Raw genomic sequence first — 20,434 nt, 5'->3', positions numbered from 1 at the left:
AACTGTAAGCTAACAATTCTCTCAACCAGATAAGTGTTAGAAACCTTGGCTTGTGTTGGTTTGTGGGTTAAAGGAACAGGGCTGAAGGCTGTGTCAGGTATTAACCTGACCCCTACTTGGCTGCCCACAAATAACTAAGACATGCCCCCTCCCAGTGCTGGCACATCCACAGCTGGCAGGGAGGAAGGGCTTCTTCTAAACCACCACTGACAAAAGTGCTCCTTCAGCTTTATGGGCTCCTTTCAGACCTCTGTGGAATGACATTGCCAAAAGGAGACACGAGGAACCAGATGGGTGGTTAAGTCTCCACAGGCATTACAAACCAGGAGCAGGAGGCAGAAAAATAATGAAGGATGAGGAATTTTTGGGCCTTGCAAGGGGAACACTGACAATTGGGAGCCTCATCACCTACTTGTGCCACCTGGATAGAGGTGCTGTGTCCCTGTGACCAGAGGGTGGATGCACAATGGGACTGCTGGGGGAAAGGGGCCAAGGAGGCTGGAAAGAGGGCAGAGAAAAGCCAAGGAGCCACAAGATCTGGTGAGTTTGGGATCTGTGAGATGAGGAATAGGGAAAGAATGCAGCTCCAGACAAGAAAGATTTTCACTTCTCTGGTGACTCAGGAGTCTCAGGACCTGACCTGGCCACAGAGCATCAACAGCCAGTCTAGCACGGGCAAAAGTTCCTGCCAGCCCTTACCCTGCCAGCATTGCTGCAGCTCCTGCCATGGTGGAGGTAACACACTGAAACTTGTGAATTACCAGTGGCAAAAACTGGGCTACACCAGCTGAGGAACAATGGGTGATGAGAGCCCAGAGTCAAATCCACCCACACATGCCAGCCTAAGTTTTGTACTGCGTTCTGAGCTTTAACATGTTTTGGCATCTCTCCTTCCTGATAGCTTTTCCTCTTCCAGCACCAAATGGGCTATCCAGCCATGCATTAACCTTTGTGTCTGATTCCTGATCTGCTGTTAAAATCTATGTTAATTCCTTAGAATCCCATAATTTTTTCCCCAAGCCAATTCTGAGCAGTTCTGGGATCCCTGTACCCGCAGACGCAGTAGGTAGCTAACACAGTCTGCTCTGCAACAGCTCAGGCTGCATGAATGGTCTAATTAACACCTCATCAAACTCAACTGTTGGTTGCGTCTGGAGAAATTCCCTCTTGCACCTGTGCATCCACAAGACACCATTTCTAGCCTCCTGCATAGCAGGCCCAGCCACTGCAGAGCCTGTCCTTACACCACCAGCAGCAGCCCAGCTCCAGGACCTGCCTGCCCAGGGTGACACGGATGGCTGTGGCTGCTCTGAGCCATTGCTCCCTGCAGGGTGGTGGAGGAGCTCAGGGACAACAACTCAGCACTGAAGAGTGTGCAAAGCCCAAGCTTCTGTGCCTCAAGCTCTCCTTCCCTCACTACATCCCACCTCCACCACTGGGAAGTGCATAGCTGTCACCCAGCACAGCTCGGTGTCACCTGCCTAAGGTCAGCCTCTGCTGGGGACAGTGTGCCCACCCTCCTATATGCTGCAAACTTTTGGGTGCCCAAACTGTCCATTATTGTAGCAGACCCCAGAGAAACGTGGCACCTCAGGAGGGGTTCAGTCCCACACTGTTCTGGAGGACAGACATAAGGATTTAGTCAGAAGAGTCCTGGAGGTGTTCAGCAGATGCAAATGCCCAAGTCATGTTGACATTGCCATTGTTTCAGGACAAAATCTAAGCACAAATGATAAGTTTAGTTTGGTTGCTTGAGATAACAGCTAAAAATAGACTAGAATGTTTGGAACACAGAGTATGGAACAGGAAAATGTTATTCTAGTTAATACTTCACAGTGACGCTTTTCTCTGAGTTTTGGGACGTCAGGTATCTCCAGAGGCTTTCCCTGTGGATTATCTAATGCCAGCTACTGCTGGAGAGCACTCCCTGGGCTTGTCTGAGGTCTCCTGTCCCATTTCAGCTAATTTCCATTACTTCTACCAAAACTCGCTTGCTGACTTTGTGTAACACAGCAGAGCTTGCCTGGCAGACAAATCCACCCATCCCATCCTCACATCGGGGGTGCCATCTCACCCCTCCCGCCTTCCTTAACTCTTGATGTATAATCATCCACTTGACATATCACCTCCTACGTGGTTGACTTCAGCTGTTCATCACAATTTTTTTTTAAATAAGAGAAAAACTGCAAATTCCACATCATCAGCACTATGAGCTACATACACTTCACTCAGGAGCCTTCAACCTACCATGAGCACCACGTAGATCACTCATGGGGGTCTAGCAAGGCAGATGGCAGATTTGCCTTTGAGAGAACCTTCCTAAATTCCCTCTCCTCTCTCCTGCTTGCTGACTGTGTGTAGCTCTTTCAGGACCCTGAGAGGCACGTCCTGGCTGTGACAGCACCAGGCACACGCTGAGCCACATCCTGCAGACCACTTCTGGATGCTGCTGCAGAAGACAGAGCTTTCAGCAGCACTAACCCACATATTGACGAGACCTTGGGGAGCTACTGGGAATAAAGCTCATGCTGTCAAAGAGCTTAGGCACTGGGGTTTATATGTTTATCCTTTTGCAACTCCATGCCCAAATACTGCAAATGAGTGTTTAGCCCTTTGTCTTTGTGTAATCAGACTTGTCCCTCCTCTTTACGCCCTGCCTGGTAATAATGGGGTCTTTATGTGAAAGACCAGCAGCTCTTTTTCCACAGGACCCCGCAGGCTGTAAAGCCATGTAGGCGTGTGCCACTTGCTGTGAGCTGCAGACACCAAGATTTGGAGTGCAGGACACAAGGTTTCTCCATGGGAGAGACAAAACTCTTTGAGCACCCATGGAACAGAGTGATCCTGGAAGGCAGGGATGGCAGCAGAGAAAAGAACATGTATCTTGGAGAGCAGGCATGCTCATCAGAGCTTTTCCACACCAGCTGGGGGGTTTATGAAGAGCCCCACTATCCTGTCGCCAGGGCTGCAGCTCTCACATATCCTCCCTTTCATCTGGGATGGGGTGTCTGCCATTATCTCCACCAGACTGTACACTTCAGCCTTGCTCCCAGGGCTGCTGTCAGTCAAAACACAGCCCAGCAACATTTAGCTGCCGGACCACCCTGGCCGTGCGACTTGGCTCTTCCGACCCCTCTTCCCTGGGACCCGGCTGCGGCGCACGAAGGGCAAACACAGCAGTAGGACTTCCCTTTCTCTAATAGCTTCTTGGCTCTCATCCCCATTGTTTTCCTTACTCAGCCTGCTCCTCCCGGCGCTAATAGATTTCCTGCTGATCAAGGCTACTACAGCATTCTGTAACTCCCCGTGCGCCGCTCCCGCGCGGTGCCAAGCGCGGGCTCCGTGGGGCATCGGCCGCAGCCGTGGCGTGGGCACAGGGGCTCTTCCCCCACTTTCGTCACTGGGAGGGATGCTGGCGTCGCAGCTGGTTCAACCAGCTTTATGGTCTCTTTGTGCTGCTGCAGCAGAGCTGAGAATCTGGCCCTGGCTCCCTCCCCGCCTCGCTGGGGACTGCATCAGTGTGCTGTTTATTGTTTCTGCCAGATCATTCCTGCAGATGTTAATGAATGCTAGACCCAGCTTTGCTCCCAGCAGAGTCCCTTCCACACCTCCCCCTGCCCAGCCTTCTGCACTGGAGTTTCTGTTTACAGTCCTGCAGGGAATTTCCCTTCTGCTGCATGGTCTTCGAGCCACACAGACCCAGCTCCTGCTGCCAGCAGGCTCCCACACCTCCCTGATTCCTGTAGCTGTCCAATGTCACCTCCAGGTGTCTGCATCCCTCTCTGTCACCATTCCTTCTCCACCTCTGGCCTTCCCAAACTAGAGACATGCCAATCCCCCTAGGAGGGAGAAGAGAGCTTGGCCAGTGAAGAAAGTTGCTACAGGTTCTTCCTCTGCACAGATGGAGGAAGTGCATGGAGGAGAAATCACCAAGTGGGAAGAGCAAAGCAATCTGTCCAGGAGGACTCAGAGATAATAATGTGCACATTGGTAAGTGGTGCCAGGACCCACATTCTCACCCTGCAGCTCTTGGGCTTGCAGCAGCCTGCATCCACACCACTGCATTATTTTAACATCCCAACAAGGTGGGAACCTCAGTCTGCCTATAATTGGGAAACGCTGGAAATGCTTGGGAGAGTGTTAATTAGTTCATCCCAAGATGCCACCAAGCACCTCTGCAGAACTTTAGCCGTACACATGACTGTGTTCCAAAGTCTCTGGTACTGTGGTGGCTCAGGCACACAGAGCCTCACTGTCCTGCAGGCTGTTGGACATTGGGAAGCCAAGGAGCAAGCCTTCCTGCTGCCAAGGCCATTGGTCTCAGGAGGGGTTTCTGAGCTCTTTTTGATCAACCCAACACCACTTACCCTTCCAGGAAAGCAACAACGTTCTTTCTGGGCCTTCCAATGTTCGGCCCATAGAGGTGTGCTCTGGAGTAAGTGCGGATAAGCTGCAGCAGGCTTCTCAGCTGAGTGTAGTCCTTCCCCAGCTGGCTGCCGTTCACCGAGCGGCCGATCAGTGTCCGATAGTTATTGGGCTCTGGGAAAATAAAAATTGACAAGCAAAACATGTCAGCTCTGCTTCCTCCTCTGCGCTTCCAGACACACCTCACCCTTCCACACAGCTTGAGCTCCGCAGAGGACGCAGGCAGCTCTGCAGAGCCACAGAAGGAGCCTTTGGGGAGTGGATGACAGCCACTGCCTGCTCTCATGTGCTCCTTTTGCTGTGTGCTGGGTGGAGAAGCTGTACCTTGGTGTCATGCTCCTGTCCCCATAGGGTTGCCCACTTCCCCTGGCACTGTAGCCCCACACAAGTCCCTACAGTAGATGGCCCAGCCCCCCAGGACCAGCTGGGCCCATAAGCCAGGGCAGAAACATTTCATGTGCTTAATACCAACTGAGAGAACTGTCCAGCTAAGAGACTCACTCACACCAAGTCTTAAAGGTGGTGCTGCCTTACAGCAGGGGCCTTTAAATCCCTCTGAAAATACACTGGTAAAGCATCCTGGGAGCTACAGGTATCCTCTTCCAAAAACTGAGTATCTTTCTGCTACAGCAAGCTCCATTCCCGTGGCTCTCCTGTTCCCACACTCACCATTGCCCAGCTCCCAGGAGATGTTGTACTTCTTGCTGGCACTGTACTTCAGCAGGCTGAGGGCATTGGAGCTGTTCCAGGAGTTGTTGGGATTTCGGCGCAAAGCATTCAGTGCAAAGATCAGGTGAAGGCCAGAGCAGTCAGCAAAGTTATAGAGTTTGTCTAGAGACCTGGCTGGGAAGAAACAAAAAACAGTTTGTAATTCAAAGGAAAGCTAGTTCCAGGGGGGTTCAAATGATCCTGCTGTCCATCATACCCTGCCTTCTATGTAGGATGAGCCAGGGTCAAATGCCATCCCCACGACATCTGTAACCACAGAAAGGCTCCTGACCTTTGAAACCCAGATAGGATTCCAGGTGTGGGTTCATCTCCTTCCAGCATGAAACTTGGATGCCCTCCACCTCTGTGTCAGAGCTGGGGCCATGTTACCAGAGACAAGTGACCTTATAACATCGCTTTTCATCTGCTCTTGGCAAGGAAAGTTTGTCCTTTCCTGTGCTTATTCTGCCTTGCATCTCTTTCAGAGCAGATCCCTGCAGTGTCTGGGAAGAGGACCAGGAAGTCACCACCCTAAAGCTGCCACTCTCCTGCACCCCACAGCAGCCTGATCTTTGCTCTGCAGCCCCAGTGCAGTAACCCAGTCCCAGAAATTATCCAGTACAGGCTCCATGCATCGTGCACCTGGCTGACTCCTGTCCTGCACACAAAGAGGGGAGCTCTGTGTCACCTCCACAGGGGCTCCCTGCCTAGTGACAGCCTGGCCAAACCCTGCTGCCAGCAGGCTCTCCCAGGGTGCTGGGGGCTATGTGGGAGCTGTGTCCTATCTGCTGGCCCCAGAGCTGCCTGGATGGCATCTCCCTGTGCTGTGGTCTCGATGAGCAGTGGGGGCACCAAACAGCAGCACAGGAGAGATCAAAGAAAGAGCTGCCCCACTATTTAGGGAGGTGCAACATTAGCACAGGACAGAGAGACAAAGCACTTAATCCCCTCTTTTTAATGAAAACTTCCCTAAAAACTCAACAGCAATCAAATTGCTGATGAAGCTAATGCCAGTGTTAGCAGGACACAAACTCACGTGACAGCAAGAGGAGATTTGGTTAGAGAGCAATTAGATAACTGTGGTGTTTTCAATCATCCCTGCCTGTTGAACTGCATCCCAGGACACTCAGCAAGCTTCCTGAAGCAGCCTTGGAGATGCAACCACTTATCTGTGAAGCGCCACCAGGGACAGGGAGGTTCCAGGGGGCCAGGGAGGGCAGACTGTAGGCTCCCCTTTCAGAAGAGGGGAAGGAGGCACTTGGGAATTACGGAGTAGGCAGACTGGCTTCAGGTCCCAGAAAAACACTTGGACAAATAACCAAGTTGCTTGTCAGCACTTACAAAATATAAGGAGATGATCAACAGCCACAGGAGAGTGCCAAGAACAAATCACACTGAAGCAATCTACTGACAGGAGAGCAGGACTTGTGGGCAGCAGGGCAGCCATTTAGGCCTTACACCTTGATGGGGTCCACAGCTTTGCACACAAAGGATTGCACACACTATTCTCTCCAGAAACTGAGGTAACCCTCATCTAGGCTGGACTGCAGGGAGAAATACTCACACCTAGGTCAGCTTCCAGTGATTTGTTGCTACAGTGAAGGGTCTAGGCAGCCTGCTCTGGGTCTATTTGCACATTTCCAAAAAAAGCGGGGCATGAAGGAGCAGAGGATACATCAGACTTGCCATGGCACCAGGGTGATAGCACGCACCACCTCTGCCAAGGGAGATGAAGGGGATGCAGGGAAGGCCACCACACACTCAGGGAATTGCTCTAAGCCCAGCAGTGATGCCCCAAGATTTCCTGTAGCCATGCTGCCCACCTGAGGTGCAAGTGGAAGAGTGACAAGAGGGAGCCGCTCGCTCCAGGTGGGATAAGCTGTTCACTGCATGGCTGTGTTTATTCTGTTGCCTTTCCTGGTCACTAAAAGTCTCAGTGAACACAGACCCAGCTCTGAGAAGAATAAGCTTATCTTTTAAAGTAAAGTTTTAAGGAGGGTCCAGGTAGTAAGCTAACTGAACAGCTAACATTTAATGCAACACAGAAAAGTTATGGAAAGAAGAAGAAGAAGAACAAAATGTGGAAGAGGAATTCTCAATCCCTTCCACAACCTTTTGTCAAAATACTACTGGTTGTCTGAGTGAAAAGTAGCTGAATTAGATTAATCTAATGTATTCATCCCAGTGGTTCAGGCACATTAGCTGTTTTTCTGGATGTTTAGTGAATTAGGGACAGATACAGTTACTTATTACTGATTTACTCCAGACCCCCAGGCGAAAAGCTGCACTTGAAATGAGATTGCAATAAAGAGGAGAAGATAGGCATCCAAATGACAAAACAGGATAGCAAAAAAGGTGTTACCTGCAGTTCCCCTGCTAGAAATGAAGCCTTTTCACTGACACAAAACAACTGTACTACAAAAGGGAATTTGATTCACGTTTAGGAGCCACAGCAGAAGACCGGGAATTGATTTTCCATGCATCTATGAGAGGAAACAAGACGTCTGTTTATCCCAACACAGGGCCTGCCACTGTGAAATTATATTTTCCCCATGACACTTATTTTGTTTCCGTGCGCCTGGACGCAGAGATGCCACGTGTATTTCACGTTCTGCCACGGCTTTCCAAGCTGGAAACCTCAGCAATCGGGGGAGTGAGCTAGGAGAAACACACAGATGTCTGGGGTTTGGTCCTGCACGTTTCCAGTGGTCTCCCAGGAGAGATGGACCTATAGCCTGCACTGAAGCTACAAAGAGCAGAAAAGTACTAATAAAGCTATCTCTGCATAACCCCAGATTGTTAAAATGGCCACTCTTGATATGAAGACTAGCAGGTACTGAATCCACTTTCCTCCTTCATCCTTGGCAACTGTCTTGGGATAGTGCAAACGTGGAAGCACCAGTCCAGTGATTCTGGCAGAGCTTTGATCAGTTTGCACAAGCTAGATAATCATTAGTGTTTAAAGGGCATGTCTCACCTCTGAGATGATTGCCTTAAAAACTGGACATCTTCCTTGCAGACAGCTGCAGTTAGATGACAATAATACTGTCATGCAGTGTATGACAGCAGTGTGCTTAAGTGGCCAAGGAGGCCAGTGGCACCCTGGCTTGTGTCAGCAGCAGTGTGGCCAGCAGGACACGGTGACTGTCCCCCTGCACTCAGCACTGGTGATGCTGCACCTTGAGTGCTGTGTTCAGTTTTGGGCCCCTCACTACAAGAAAGGTGTTGAGGTGCTGGAGAGAGAGACAAAAAAACTGGTGAAAAGTCTGGAGCACAAGTTTTGTAAGGAGCATATGAAGGAGCTGGGGGTATCCAGCCTGGAGAAGAGGAGGCTCAGGGGAGACCTTATCACTCTACCAGCTACCCAAGAGGAGGCTGTAGCGAGCTGGGGCTTGGCTTTTTCTCCCAAGCAACAAGGGATAGGACGGGAAGAAAGAGCCTTAAGTTGTGCCAGGGGACATTTGGATTGGATACAAGAAAAAATTTCTTCACTGAAAGCATTATCAAGCATTGGAACAGCCTGTCCAGGGAAGTGGTCGAATCACTACCCCCAGAGATATTGAAAAGGTGTGTAGGTATGGCACTTGGGGACACAGTTTAGTGATGGAGCTGGCAGTATTAGCATAATGGTTGGACTGAATGATCTTAGAGGTCTTTTTCAAACCAAATGATTCTATGGATGGCTAAAGCACAAAAAGAAGCCTATTTAGAAGACTTTGAGTGATGTCCAGTCCTCCATATGTACAAATAAGGCCATAAGAAAATGCTATAAATATTTTACTGCCATGACTAGGGACGGCAACATTACTTTTGAGTAATGAGAACATGAGGAAATGCAGTATTATTAACAGCTGGCTAAAACTCACTTTGAATTCTGGATAATTGCACTGTTTTTTCTTCATCAAACAAAGAAAATCATACAGGAATTTAACCTTTCCCCAGCTAACAGATCATTAGGCAAGGCTTTCACAAAGCACTTCAATAGAAAAAGCCATTGTCGTAGCAGAATGAATCTTAATAGAGCAGAACTAGATTTATAAGATGTTCTCCTTGCTCCTTCTCCCCCTCTGCCCAGTGCAGAGATGCACATGCTCAGCACTCATGTGCCACTTCAGCTGAGCAAGAAGGAATAACGAAAAAAAAAAGGAAAAATAAATGTGCAAGAATTCTGAGAGCCATCTTCTTCCTTTTATAAAGCCCATGTAGTTGGGGTGAGGCTGCCCGAGGCAGCAAAGCCCCAGGCTCTATCCCCTCACACCCAGCAGCAGTGTTGGTGGGGGGGATCTCACTGGGTGGGTGCCTTGGTGGGTTTGGGACAAACAACAACCAGTAGTCAGAGGCCACTTAGGCTTGGCACAATAATTAAATCAGAAGATATTTGTGATTTCTCAGACTTGTACATCATTGGTTGCAGAGGCTTGAACTCATCTAGGAGTGAACACAGCCCGACAATGCATGTCTGGGTGGCCACCAGTGAAGACCTGCTCCCAGTCCTGCCCTCAGATGAAGCTCTGCACAGAAATTAAAGCTTTTAACTGCTTGTATTGATCTCATACCCTGCACAGAGAGAGACAAACAATTTCAAAATGCAGAGGGTGTCTGTGAAACCACAAATGATGGCGGGGTTCAAGGGACAAGTATGTCCTTTGGGATTCTTTCCCATTATTCTTCTTTTTATACAAGGCTAAATTTTAATGTTCTCTGAAAGATGGATGGCACTTAACTCTGAAGCATGCCAACACAAAATCCGAGGCACATTAAAATATCTCTGTCAGTTTAAAATAATTGGAAAGACTTTCCAGTTGTAGTTACTGAATTAAACATTATACTAGAGACTTTATAAAGAGCACAGTATTGACCGCTGTTTGGTAAGAGGGACAGCTCAAGAATTTCTGGGTTTGAAAGTCTTCCACATTTTTTATTCTGCTTCAGGAATTTTGCTTTGGCGGAGTTTAGCATGAAGAGTGGAAATTCATGTGCATGCTGAGACAGAAGCTGGGAGCAGTCAGTGGGCTGAGGGGTGGCAGGACATGGCACGGTGTGCCAGGAGCTTTTCCAACTCTGGGAAGGCAACCAGAAGGATGGGAAAGAAGAGCCTGTTCCCCCTGTATCCCCACCATCCACCACATCCATCTCTCGCACGTACAGAGTATGCAAGCACCAAGGAGGGTGAGAGGAGAGCTGAGCATGGGGTGGGCAGCACACAGCTCAACTCCCAAATCCACAGGTTAGCTGAGAGACCAATCCAGTGAACAACAGATGAACCCTCCTGTGGATAAACCAAAGAAAAGTAGCTCTAGAAATAACAATTTCAACTAGTCACAGATATTGCTCAACTCTGCCTTCTCCATAAATTCTGACCAAGCCTGGAGTGTCCCTGCACACAGCTCCTGGTGCCAGCACTGAAGCCAGCAGTATCCCCTGCCCCTGAGTATCCAGGAGGAGATAGCAGAGCGATGGCATTGGGAAAGAACTGGCAAAGATAAGCCCAAAAAGAGCTTTACAGGGAGGGGACAGAAAGGGCAGTACAGGCTGTTCAGACTAGAGATGTGTAAGATTGCTGGTCAGAGCAATGAATGGAAAAAGATATTCCCACTTACAGAAAAACAAGTGGGTACATGGAAAATTTATTTACAAACATATTTGCACCACAGAAATCTGAATCCCATTTGCTCTGTCTCTCTTGCATCGAAAATCCTCATAAAACCACTTGTGTGTGGCAAGGACTTGATGCTTTCTTAGCAAATAAACATGAATCAGAAGATATGCAGCAGACAATTAGAGTAACTCCAGACCCATGGGACAGGTCTGCAACACTGGCTTGAAATCTTCCAAAGGATTGCATCCCCAGTCACAACAGCATGTCAGACAAGGTGACCAGAACCCCCCGTCCACAATCTGCACAGTTAGAGCACCAAAGATCAGCCTTCACCATCGCTGCAAGTTCAGAGCAAAGCAACATCCCACACTGTCCGTATGCACTGAAACATCCCACTGGATCATGGGAAGATTTTCCTGTTGTAGCTGCATGCTAAGCCATTCCTTCAAAGCTGTTGCTTAATGAGAATTTTAGAGATTTCAAGGCTACCAAGAAACCCACACAGTTGCTGGAAACTGCATTTTAATGATGACCATCCCAGCTGGGAAGTTGTTTGGTTTTAATTCGGTTTTCTGAAGCATTTTGCCATGCAGTAAAACCACACTGTATAAAGATGCTGAAGAATTCCTGGGCAAAATTGCTGGCTGGAGGGGAAAATTTGCTTGCCTCAGATGCATATTTTACCTGAAATGATCTGTCTACCTGGTCAGGCTCCTAATGCCCTCCAAGGAGGACTGAGGTTTTCAGAAGTGTCCCTTGCTCTCCTGACCTGCCAGGCTCTCCTATTGCTCCAAGGCAAGGTGCAACGTTGGAGGTCTGCTCTGAGTGACAAGAAGTGCTTTGGCAGAGCCTAATGGTGCTATAGAAAAGGGATCTAGTTTAATCCCATCTGAAGAATACCTGAAAGCTGGAGGAACTGGCTTTAATACTGCCAGCCAGCAAAGAAATGCTGCGCACTGTGTTAATGAGAACCTGGATTTTATATCCAGCTGGAGGACAGATGGGGGATCTGGGGCAATTCCCTTTGGAGTATCAAGGGGGCCTTTTTCCAAGGGAATTGTCATCATCCCTGGTCTTTAAGCAGCTGAACATTGACCCTCAATATTCATTCAAGTCTTTAACTAGATTTTTCATTTCACTGCCAGTGCAGAGGTGATTATGCTGACCACGTGAGCAAGGTTTAGTCCTTAACAGCACTGCACAGAAATAGCAGTCTGGGGGCTTGGTGTCAATCTCTCGCCAATAAGGAGCTTGGCTAGCAGCCATGGATTGTGGGCTGAGTTCCCAGCTGGCATATAACTTGGAAGACAACCACGAGGTCTGGGTTCAATATCCAATTGCTAAGGAGTCTGGCTGACAGCCTCGTTTTGTGGAATGAATCCCAAATTAATATAATTCTTTTGATACCAGACAAGGGGCATGGCCTGTTTCCAAATGCTCTAAGGGCTCAGATAAAAGCCATAGGCATTGGGTTCAGTGTGTAAATGGCATCGAGGTTGGATAACAGTCAGGATTGGGCTTAATCCTCAGATGGTGAGAAAAAGGAATGAGCCCTGAGCTCTGCCTTCGTGCAAAAAAAGAGAGCTCAAATGAGCAGAATAGCTCTGTTTTCAATCCTCGCGTGGTAAAGAGCTCACAGGACAGTAATGGTTTCTAGGAACAAGTGTAAATTGACATGGAGCTTCAGAAGAGATGTGGGATCTGGGTTCAATCTCCAAGTGCTGTAAAGCTCAGATAATGGCCAGAGGGGCAATTTCCAAACCCTCTGTTCCAGTCTGGTGTCTGGGAAGAAAACAGGATCATATTACAGCTAAGAAAGCTGTTTTCTCCTGCTGTATAACTTAAGGTATTTTCCCATTAGGATCAGGATGAATCCAGCATCTTCTAAAATTTCAGAGGGAAATGTAGGTGAGCAGGGAGAGTGCTACATGTTTGAGTGGAGCAGAAGAACAGAGCAAGGAAAAATAAGACTGTGAGCACCACCTGCTCTTCCACGTCTTCTTGGCCACCCCAGATCACTGGATTTGAGCCATGGAAATTGCTCCAGGGAAAACCTGGGTACAGTTCCTCATCATCCTCAGTGCTCAGCAGTCTTTGGGGGCTCTGTGGGAGGCAGCTTGTCCTGTCAAGAGACAGTGACAGCCTGCGTGGCAATTCCACCTCACTGACACTGCTTGCACAAGGGGCTGGTGGGAAACAGTGTGTGCAGCAGTGAGTCAAGTCAGCAGCTTGCTTGAGTCATTCCATTTTGGATAAAGGAATGCAAATAAAACGAGAAGAAAGTATTCAAATATTATTTTTTCCAGGCATTTAAAGCTGGTCTTTTACACAGGAGAAAGAGCAGAGGATGAGGTTTTATCAAAAGCTAAATACTGATCCTGTGAAAAGCTTCGAATTTCATAGCACTATCTTCCTGCTCTTGAGGAAATTTAAAAAATCTAATTCCAGTCTCTGGAATTTAGCTCCAAAGTCCAAATAGGATGGACCACAGCAGACTGTGAGCAGTGAATGCTGCTACAACAGACTTTGGATTGTGAACCTGACCTGCACTTAGTCAGCCTCCTGAGCACCAACAGCAGGCTTGGGGTAAAACCCTCCAAAACCCCTTCTCGGTGTGGGAACTACCCATTCCTAATGGTCAGGAGTGCTGGAGGCAAGCCCTGTCAGCACCATCCCCTGCACAGGTGCTGGGCACAGCCCAGTGCTCTGCTCTTTCCCCCGTGCAAAGCTGTGACTCTGGGATGGGTTACCCCTGCCACAGAGCTGCCTCCCTCCAGGCTTTACCTGTGCACGAGGAGGGAGCAAACCTGCCAGGCCAGGAACACGGCTGCAGACATAACCCAGCTCACTGCCAGACCTTTGCTGACAGAATGACTGTTTTATATGGCTATAAGAACAGCTATAAGCGCAGCTGTCTGAAAAGCAACAAAATCTATGATGTGTGTTTCTAAAGCCAATGACAGCTGGCAGTGCTGCGCTGCAGCTCATTCCTTCTTTTACACGGTTTAGTTAAAACACTTCTCTGCAATCACCGTGATTTATCAACAAACTGCAGTTTCTGGAACAATTTAAAAGCATTCCCAGATAGGTAAGAAGTGGTCAGCTCCTCAAGCTCTCAGAAGCTCCCAAATGGCAGGCAGCTAGAGATGGACAGGGACAGCTGATGGGAGGACCAAATGTCCTCCCTGGCCACTCACAGGGAGGACAGGGCTGTGAATCCCATTGGGATGGGGAGTGTTGAGGCAGGAGTACCTGGGCAGCTGCAGAGCATTACCCATGCATAGGAGAATGGTGATTTATTGAGTTTAAATCTGGCTTCAGGTGCAAAGATAAACCATTTCTGTGCTGCCAGGAGAGGCGACCCGGTCCTTGCACAGGGCTGCTCCCTAGCCACATGGAGGGGGACCTCTTGTGACCTCTTGTGACTGACTCTGCCCTCTCAGGCATGGGAAACCCTGCGCAGCCCAAAGACACAGAGGTACATAGAAGATAATGCCGTAGCTCTCTGTTCAGCTGGATGTTGTAACACAAGGCAGAGTGAGAAGGTGAGTACTGTACCTGTCCCCACACTCACCTCCTTCTGCCAGCTGTAGGGCAGATGGCAACAGCCATGAGGGGAACCCACACAACCCCATGCATCACTTGCTGCTCAGGCAAAATGCATCCACGTTGTTCTTTCAATCTGCCACAGTTGCAAGACAGAAGTTTTCTTTAGACTTTCTTTTTCTAGCAGCACCTGACGCACTAACACTGCAGCAAGAGGGTAGATATTCTCAGCACCTCCCTGTAAAAAAATGAAGCTGGGCAGCACAGGCTGAGCAACATCCTGTGCAGATGCTGCATGGCTAAACAGGGATGAAAGATTCACAGGTACAAAGCATGCTTTTAACGTGTTCCTTAAATCTCATAAAATGCTTAGCCCAGGTAGGCTGTGCTCCAGCTCACCAATCCCCCTCAGCAGCTCCCATACTCCATTTTTTGCTGCCTGAACTGCTGTCACATGGCAGACACACAGCTTGACTCAGAAGAGCCTCACGCAAGCCAGATCCACCCCACAGCATCCCTGGAGCCGCAGAAGGAGCAGAGCCTTGTACCAGGCCCTTTGCCTCCCACCCCTCAGATCTGGCTGCTCCAGAGCACAGTGACATTGATCAGTCATGCGAGGAGGCTGCACTACCACATCGGGAACAGATTCAAACTGAGGACTTCACTGTTGCCAAACCCCAACATTCAAAAATCATGAGTCAAACTCACAAAAATCATGGGACTGGCTCAAGAAACCTGGTTTTAACATAATTTTCATTGCCTGCTGTTTTCAAAAATTTGGGGTGCCTTTATAAGATGTTTCTGAGCTCTTCTACTACCAGGAGAGTTAAAATCTGGCTTGCTTTTACTGTTCCTCTTAGGCAGTTGATGTGCAGCAGAGCAATCAGTTTAATTTACAAGTTGTTTGACTGCCTTTCCCATGGGTGGGGACTGCAGCTGGTGGCCAGGGATGGCAGGGGCCATCAGTGAAGTCCCTCAGCGCCGGGTGCTGCAGCAGGAACGCTCTGCTGCCAAACAGGGATTGGCCATCTCCTCTTGCAATCCCTAGGAATTGTGAAGCAAACCCAGAATCCACAAGGATCAGGTGCTTTATTTTGTGGGTCTGAGTCAATGTTTCCTATCGTGCGAGGAGCCCCCGGCATGGTGAGCTGCCCGTCCTGTCCCGGCGCATCCTCTCCTCCTGCTGACCCCGTTCTCGCCAGGCCGGCCCTGGCTGTTCCCAGCCAGCAGAGCAGCTGACTTCCCTTGGAGGAAGAGGGAGTGACTACTCTTCGCACACTTTCTGAGCTGGGCATCTGGTATTTTTCAAAACTCTGAAACATTTTAACTGAAAACTGTCTTAAAAAAAAAAAAAAGAAAAAAAAAAGAACACCCAAAACCCCAACCAAAAAAACAGCACATAAAACCGGAAATGTTTCAATCTGAAATCCTTAATTAAAACCACACTCTTTAGTACATAAAGAAGGAAGTTAAAACAGAAATGTACTTTTGCACATTACAGACAGCATTATAATAAACACAGCGCTCTGCCAAGAAAGAGGCATTTTCAAGGCCAAAATAGATGCCTCCAGCTGCACTCGGATAATGTCAGAGGGCTGGTCTGCAGTGTGGCTGCATTTGAACACAGCAGCGACCGACCCGACCAGGCCTGGCGGGTGAGGAACACAGCAATTACCAGCACAGACTGTGAGCACTGCAGCAGGACCACAGCCCACCAGGCTCAGAGCTCCACCGCTTCCCACAGGTCCCAGACCCAGCTCTTAATCTGTAAAATATTTGAAGGAACTGGCCCTGGCTCTCTCTGCTCCTCTGGGCTCTCAGATATGGCTCAGCTGGAGGGACCCGGCTTGGCAGGAGCTCTCCCCGGATAATCTTTGGGGGAATCTTGTACCAAAGCACACAGGGTGGAGTCTGAACCTGATTTTGGAGGCACAATGAATGGCTGGAAAAGACCAGCATCGTTAGCATGATGTCCTGCACCAGGCAGCCTGGGACACACATGTGGAGTGCACGAGTCAAACCCAGTCCCTTAGCAGGACAGATCAGCTGTTTTATAAAGGTACCCACTGAGAGCTTATATCTGCTGCAGTTATGGAAATCAGCCTATCCTGTGTGAGATTTTGCAGTTATTTAGCATCCGTGGTCAAAATAGGCACCTGGCTTTGAGTCCAAATTTACCTGTTTTGGATTTCTAGTGGCTGGATATTGCTATACTCTTGCCCTGCTAGATTTTTGCTTCTTGTGGATAGCTCAAGATTAAGGTCAAGCCTCCTCTAACATTAAGTGTTATTTGGTGCAGGTATTCAGCATCTTCACAATAACGCAAGATGTTCCAAACTTCCAATCAATTCTTTGGCTCTTTGCTGTCCTGCAAGCCTTACCCAGCTCTGTCAACAAACCACTGCTGTGTGGGGCTTTTAGGACCTCATGAACCAACTGATTTGCCCTGAGAGCACAGGTCTGCTCAGACTCCTTCTCCTCCTCACCAGCTGCAGAGCCAAAGCAGCCTTGTCTGTACATAAGTGCCAGGAGAACAAACAAGACACATTTAAACAACTACAGCAATTAGCCTCGCACATGCTTCATGGAAAGATTGTTGGAGGGGAATGCAAGGATGTCACCTGCTTAGGAAACAGAAGAAGGAATCAGGAGGGTTAATTGGGGGGTTTTGTATGAAGAATATTTTGGGGTTCAAAGACAGGTGAGAAATGGACTCTGCATATCTCTCCAGGGACCAAGAAAAATAAAAGGAGCACAGAAAATGTCCCACAGAACTTCATTAATAACAAACAGAACACAGAGGACATCTATTTGAGTGTCTGACTAAAGCAGCTAAAATAACTGGAGTTGGTAGGAACTGGTAATTTTAATTACCATTTTATCTGCTAAAGACAGAGCAGAGCAGGTCCCAGACACTCCAAGCTGTTGGAATGTGTGAGGGAAAGTTGCTCTGGAGAAGGGAAAGTAACAGGGGAGGGGATGTTTATTACTTGAATATTATTGATATAGAAAGTTGATTAATAGTCCAAAAATGGAAGTAAATTTGAGTGCAAGTGGTTACAAAACCAAAAAGCCCAGCAGTTTAAGGCAGTGAAGGAATAAGAAAAACGGATTAAAGATAATGTATTTCAAAAAAAAGCAAATTTGAACAAATTCAGGGCACAGGTCAAGAGGATCTCTGGGGAAAGGAGTTTAAGACAGCATTTCCCAACCAGTGAGACATGGAGAGGCAACAGCTGTGCTGTGGGTCAGGGGAGAGAGCAGCAGAAAGAACAGCAGGAAAATACCCTGCAAATATGTACAGATTAGAGGAAGAAAGAGGAAAATATCAATTGGTAACTTAGTGCAAAAGACTAAGCAACATATTGACATAGAAACAGCTCTTTTCTTTAGTTTTCATCGAGGCAATTAACTGTGACATGACTGTTAGTTACATTAATCTGAACTGTGAAAGAGCAGCAGACCTGAAGAAGGACAGAACAAATGAAAGACCTCTTAGGAAACCTAAACCACAGAAGTGCTTAAAAATCACTATGAAGTCTGTGTCAAATTGTTTGCCAAATACAGAAGATTCATATGTATTCAATAAATACCTTTTCTGCATTTTTCACCCAGAATTTTACCACTATCAGCACTCCCTCTTACAATAATTCTGTATTTTACTGAAGTGGTTTTATTCCTGGTACATTGGAAGTATATTTATTGCTTTACCCTCCTGGGCACAGATCCATCCTCAATACTCTCAGCCTGTGCAATGGAGGCATCACCTGAGCAGGTTCATTCTTTGAAGGTGAGCAGGGAGGAACAGGCATGACCCATAGTGATGTAAGCATCCAAAGAGCCTTGGGTGAACTCCCTTTAAGCTCCATACCTCTTTATACTCCTGGAAAATAACCCAAAGCCAGCCCAGTCCTGTGGATCCACACTGCAGGTATATGGACTTGGATGGAATGGATGTTGAATTTCACAGCAGTCACCCTGCAGTCACTGCTGCCACAGCTCCTCTGCAGTGGCTGGCACATCCTTGGTAGCTGTAGTGATGGGGAGGGTGCCAGGACAGCAGCCCCAAAGTATCACCCTTTGATGGCACCATCAATGCCTAGAGCTGGCTGTCAAAACCAGAGGGAGCCACGTAGGCAGAAGAGGCAGAGGAGAGCACGACTCACTGGTGGGATGTGGGACTCAGCTAAACACAGAGCAGAAGGCTGTGCTGTGAGTTATTCCACTCTTGGAATGGATTTAGATGTCAGATGTCGGCTCTTTTCATGAGCAGATCCTCTGCATGGCTTTTAGTACATGTGTGTACCCAACTGCTGAGTGACCTACAGCACTGCCCTCCTCCTGCTCGCCTCCTACTACTGAAACACAAATCCTTCAACTGAAAATACATCAAACTCTGGAGCTAAAGAGTCATATTAAAATCGAGTATATGAGGTGCTGGTTTAAGCTAATGGTGTCATTGGCTTGCCTTCTGGGAGAGGGATCTGAGGTTTTTGCAATATACTTGTCAGACTTTTCAACTTATTCAGCTAAACAAATAACCACCAATAAACCCCTGAAAGGGATTCTGCCCCAGCCAGAGGAGACAGACTTCTGAGATGATTCTTGGGGATAAAGGTTGATCTAAAAAAGCATAATTTTTCAGGGTTTAACTGACTACTTCACTGGTTAAGTAAATGGTTTTATTTCTGGATACAACATAATCTCTGCTGAAAAATAAATTCGTGGAAAATATTAAAATCAACTTATTAAAATAAATCCCCCCATACTTCTTGGCGGTCTCTAATTAAATAAGTCTACCTGAAAATTCCATCGACTCAGATTACTTATGGGATATGCCCACTGGCTCCCACCTTTGGTAAACGGGAACCATGTGGGCAGCATTAGGAGAAGGAAGTGCAAGAAAAGGTGAGCCCAGTGAAAGGTAGATGGACACACCATGGCATTCTGGGGGAGATTAAAGGGAGACACCAAAGGAGGGATGAAAGCTTCTAACAGTGGAGAACAGGAAATTTTCTGTGTCTGAGGAAGGTTATGCTTGCTCTGAACAGGAAGGAAGGTGTTAGCAGCTGGAAGAAAAGACTAAGTCTTGTTCTGAGAGGAAATGCTTCAAAAGCATTTACTTTCCGGATTAGCAATGACCTTGCTCCATTTACTGCTGAGACTGTGCATGTTGGAAGCCTCCTCCTGCAAAATGTGGCTTGCTGTGCGTTATTGTACAGCTGACAAATGCTCCACATTCTGAACGGAGAAATATGCTCACAGCACTCAGAAATGACTCAACAGATTCTCACTCAGATTTCAGGTCATCTCTTCAAACCCTCAGTCTGAAAATTTAGCATAAGGAATTCCTATTTAAAGAGAGGTGATAGGACAAAATTACAAAAACTCAAACCACAGACCAAGGGTTCTACATGATCTTGTGCTATGTCAGCACCAGGGGGACAAACAGGGCAAGCATCTGGACACCAGGAGGACAAGTCAGCCACCAGGATCACCTCCTGGAGAGAAAACAGAGACAGAGGGTGCCCAGGATGAAAGCAGCAAACTTGGGCAGCCTCAGTCTCTTCCCAGCAACACTGACCAGATCTGGTGGTGATGTGCTGCTGTGCAACACAACAGCTTTGATCACAAAGACTGATGGCAATGAAGAAGCAGATATCTCTAGTGATTAAGGGAGGAATGTGAAATATTTTATGCACATGTGTGTAGAAATAGGCTCTACTCTATCTTTCTAGAGCACTTTGGCCATCCAATCAAGAAAGGCACAAAGGCAGCACTTGTGTTAGAGGAGGTGGCAGCATCAGGGAGAAATTTATTGAGCTGGTCTGTCAGGCCCTAATGGATAGTAGTATCTTCCAGGTGAATTTTACTGGTACTCCAGTGCTGACAAGTCCTGGGGTGGCAAAGACAACAAGAGTCCACAACTGTCAGAGAATCTGGAAAACCTGATTAGCTTTCTGATGGATCTTCACTCAAATAAAATCTAAGCACCACAAAGACAGAGCAGAAGGGCAACCCAGCCTCCACAGCCTCCTCCTTCCTGGAGGAGTTTTGGAAATGGTGTTGACAACCATGCTCCAGCAAGGCACTGCCTGGGACATTGCGTGCGTGAAGTTTTAACCACTGTGTTTCCTGTGTATTCCATTTCCTGAC

At 47.9% G+C, this 20,434-nt stretch overlaps 1 protein-coding gene across 3 annotated transcripts in view; it reads right to left on the bottom strand.

Annotated features, from left to right (window-relative positions):
* Positions 1-20,434, bottom strand: part of HPSE2 (heparanase 2 (inactive)) — a 106,737-nt gene that overhangs the window by 30,055 nt on the left and 56,248 nt on the right. For all 3 annotated transcript variants that reach the window (XM_039709015.1, XM_039709016.1, XM_039709013.1), the window contains exons 4-5: positions 5,095-5,268; positions 4,368-4,539 (exon numbers count right to left, since the gene is read on the bottom strand). In XM_039709015.1, coding sequence (XP_039564949.1) covers positions 4,368-4,539; positions 5,095-5,268 — 346 coding nt within the window. The remainder of the gene's footprint in view (positions 1-4,367; positions 4,540-5,094; positions 5,269-20,434) is intronic.

This window comes from Passer montanus, unplaced genomic scaffold, assembly GCF_014805655.1.
Source record: "Passer montanus isolate IOZ18808 unplaced genomic scaffold, ASM1480565v1 scaffold21, whole genome shotgun sequence".
NCBI classification, from domain to species: Eukaryota; Metazoa; Chordata; class Aves; order Passeriformes; family Passeridae; genus Passer; species Passer montanus.
Note: the sequence above shows the minus strand (reverse complement) of the source record. Positions and strands in the feature narration are given on the sequence as shown.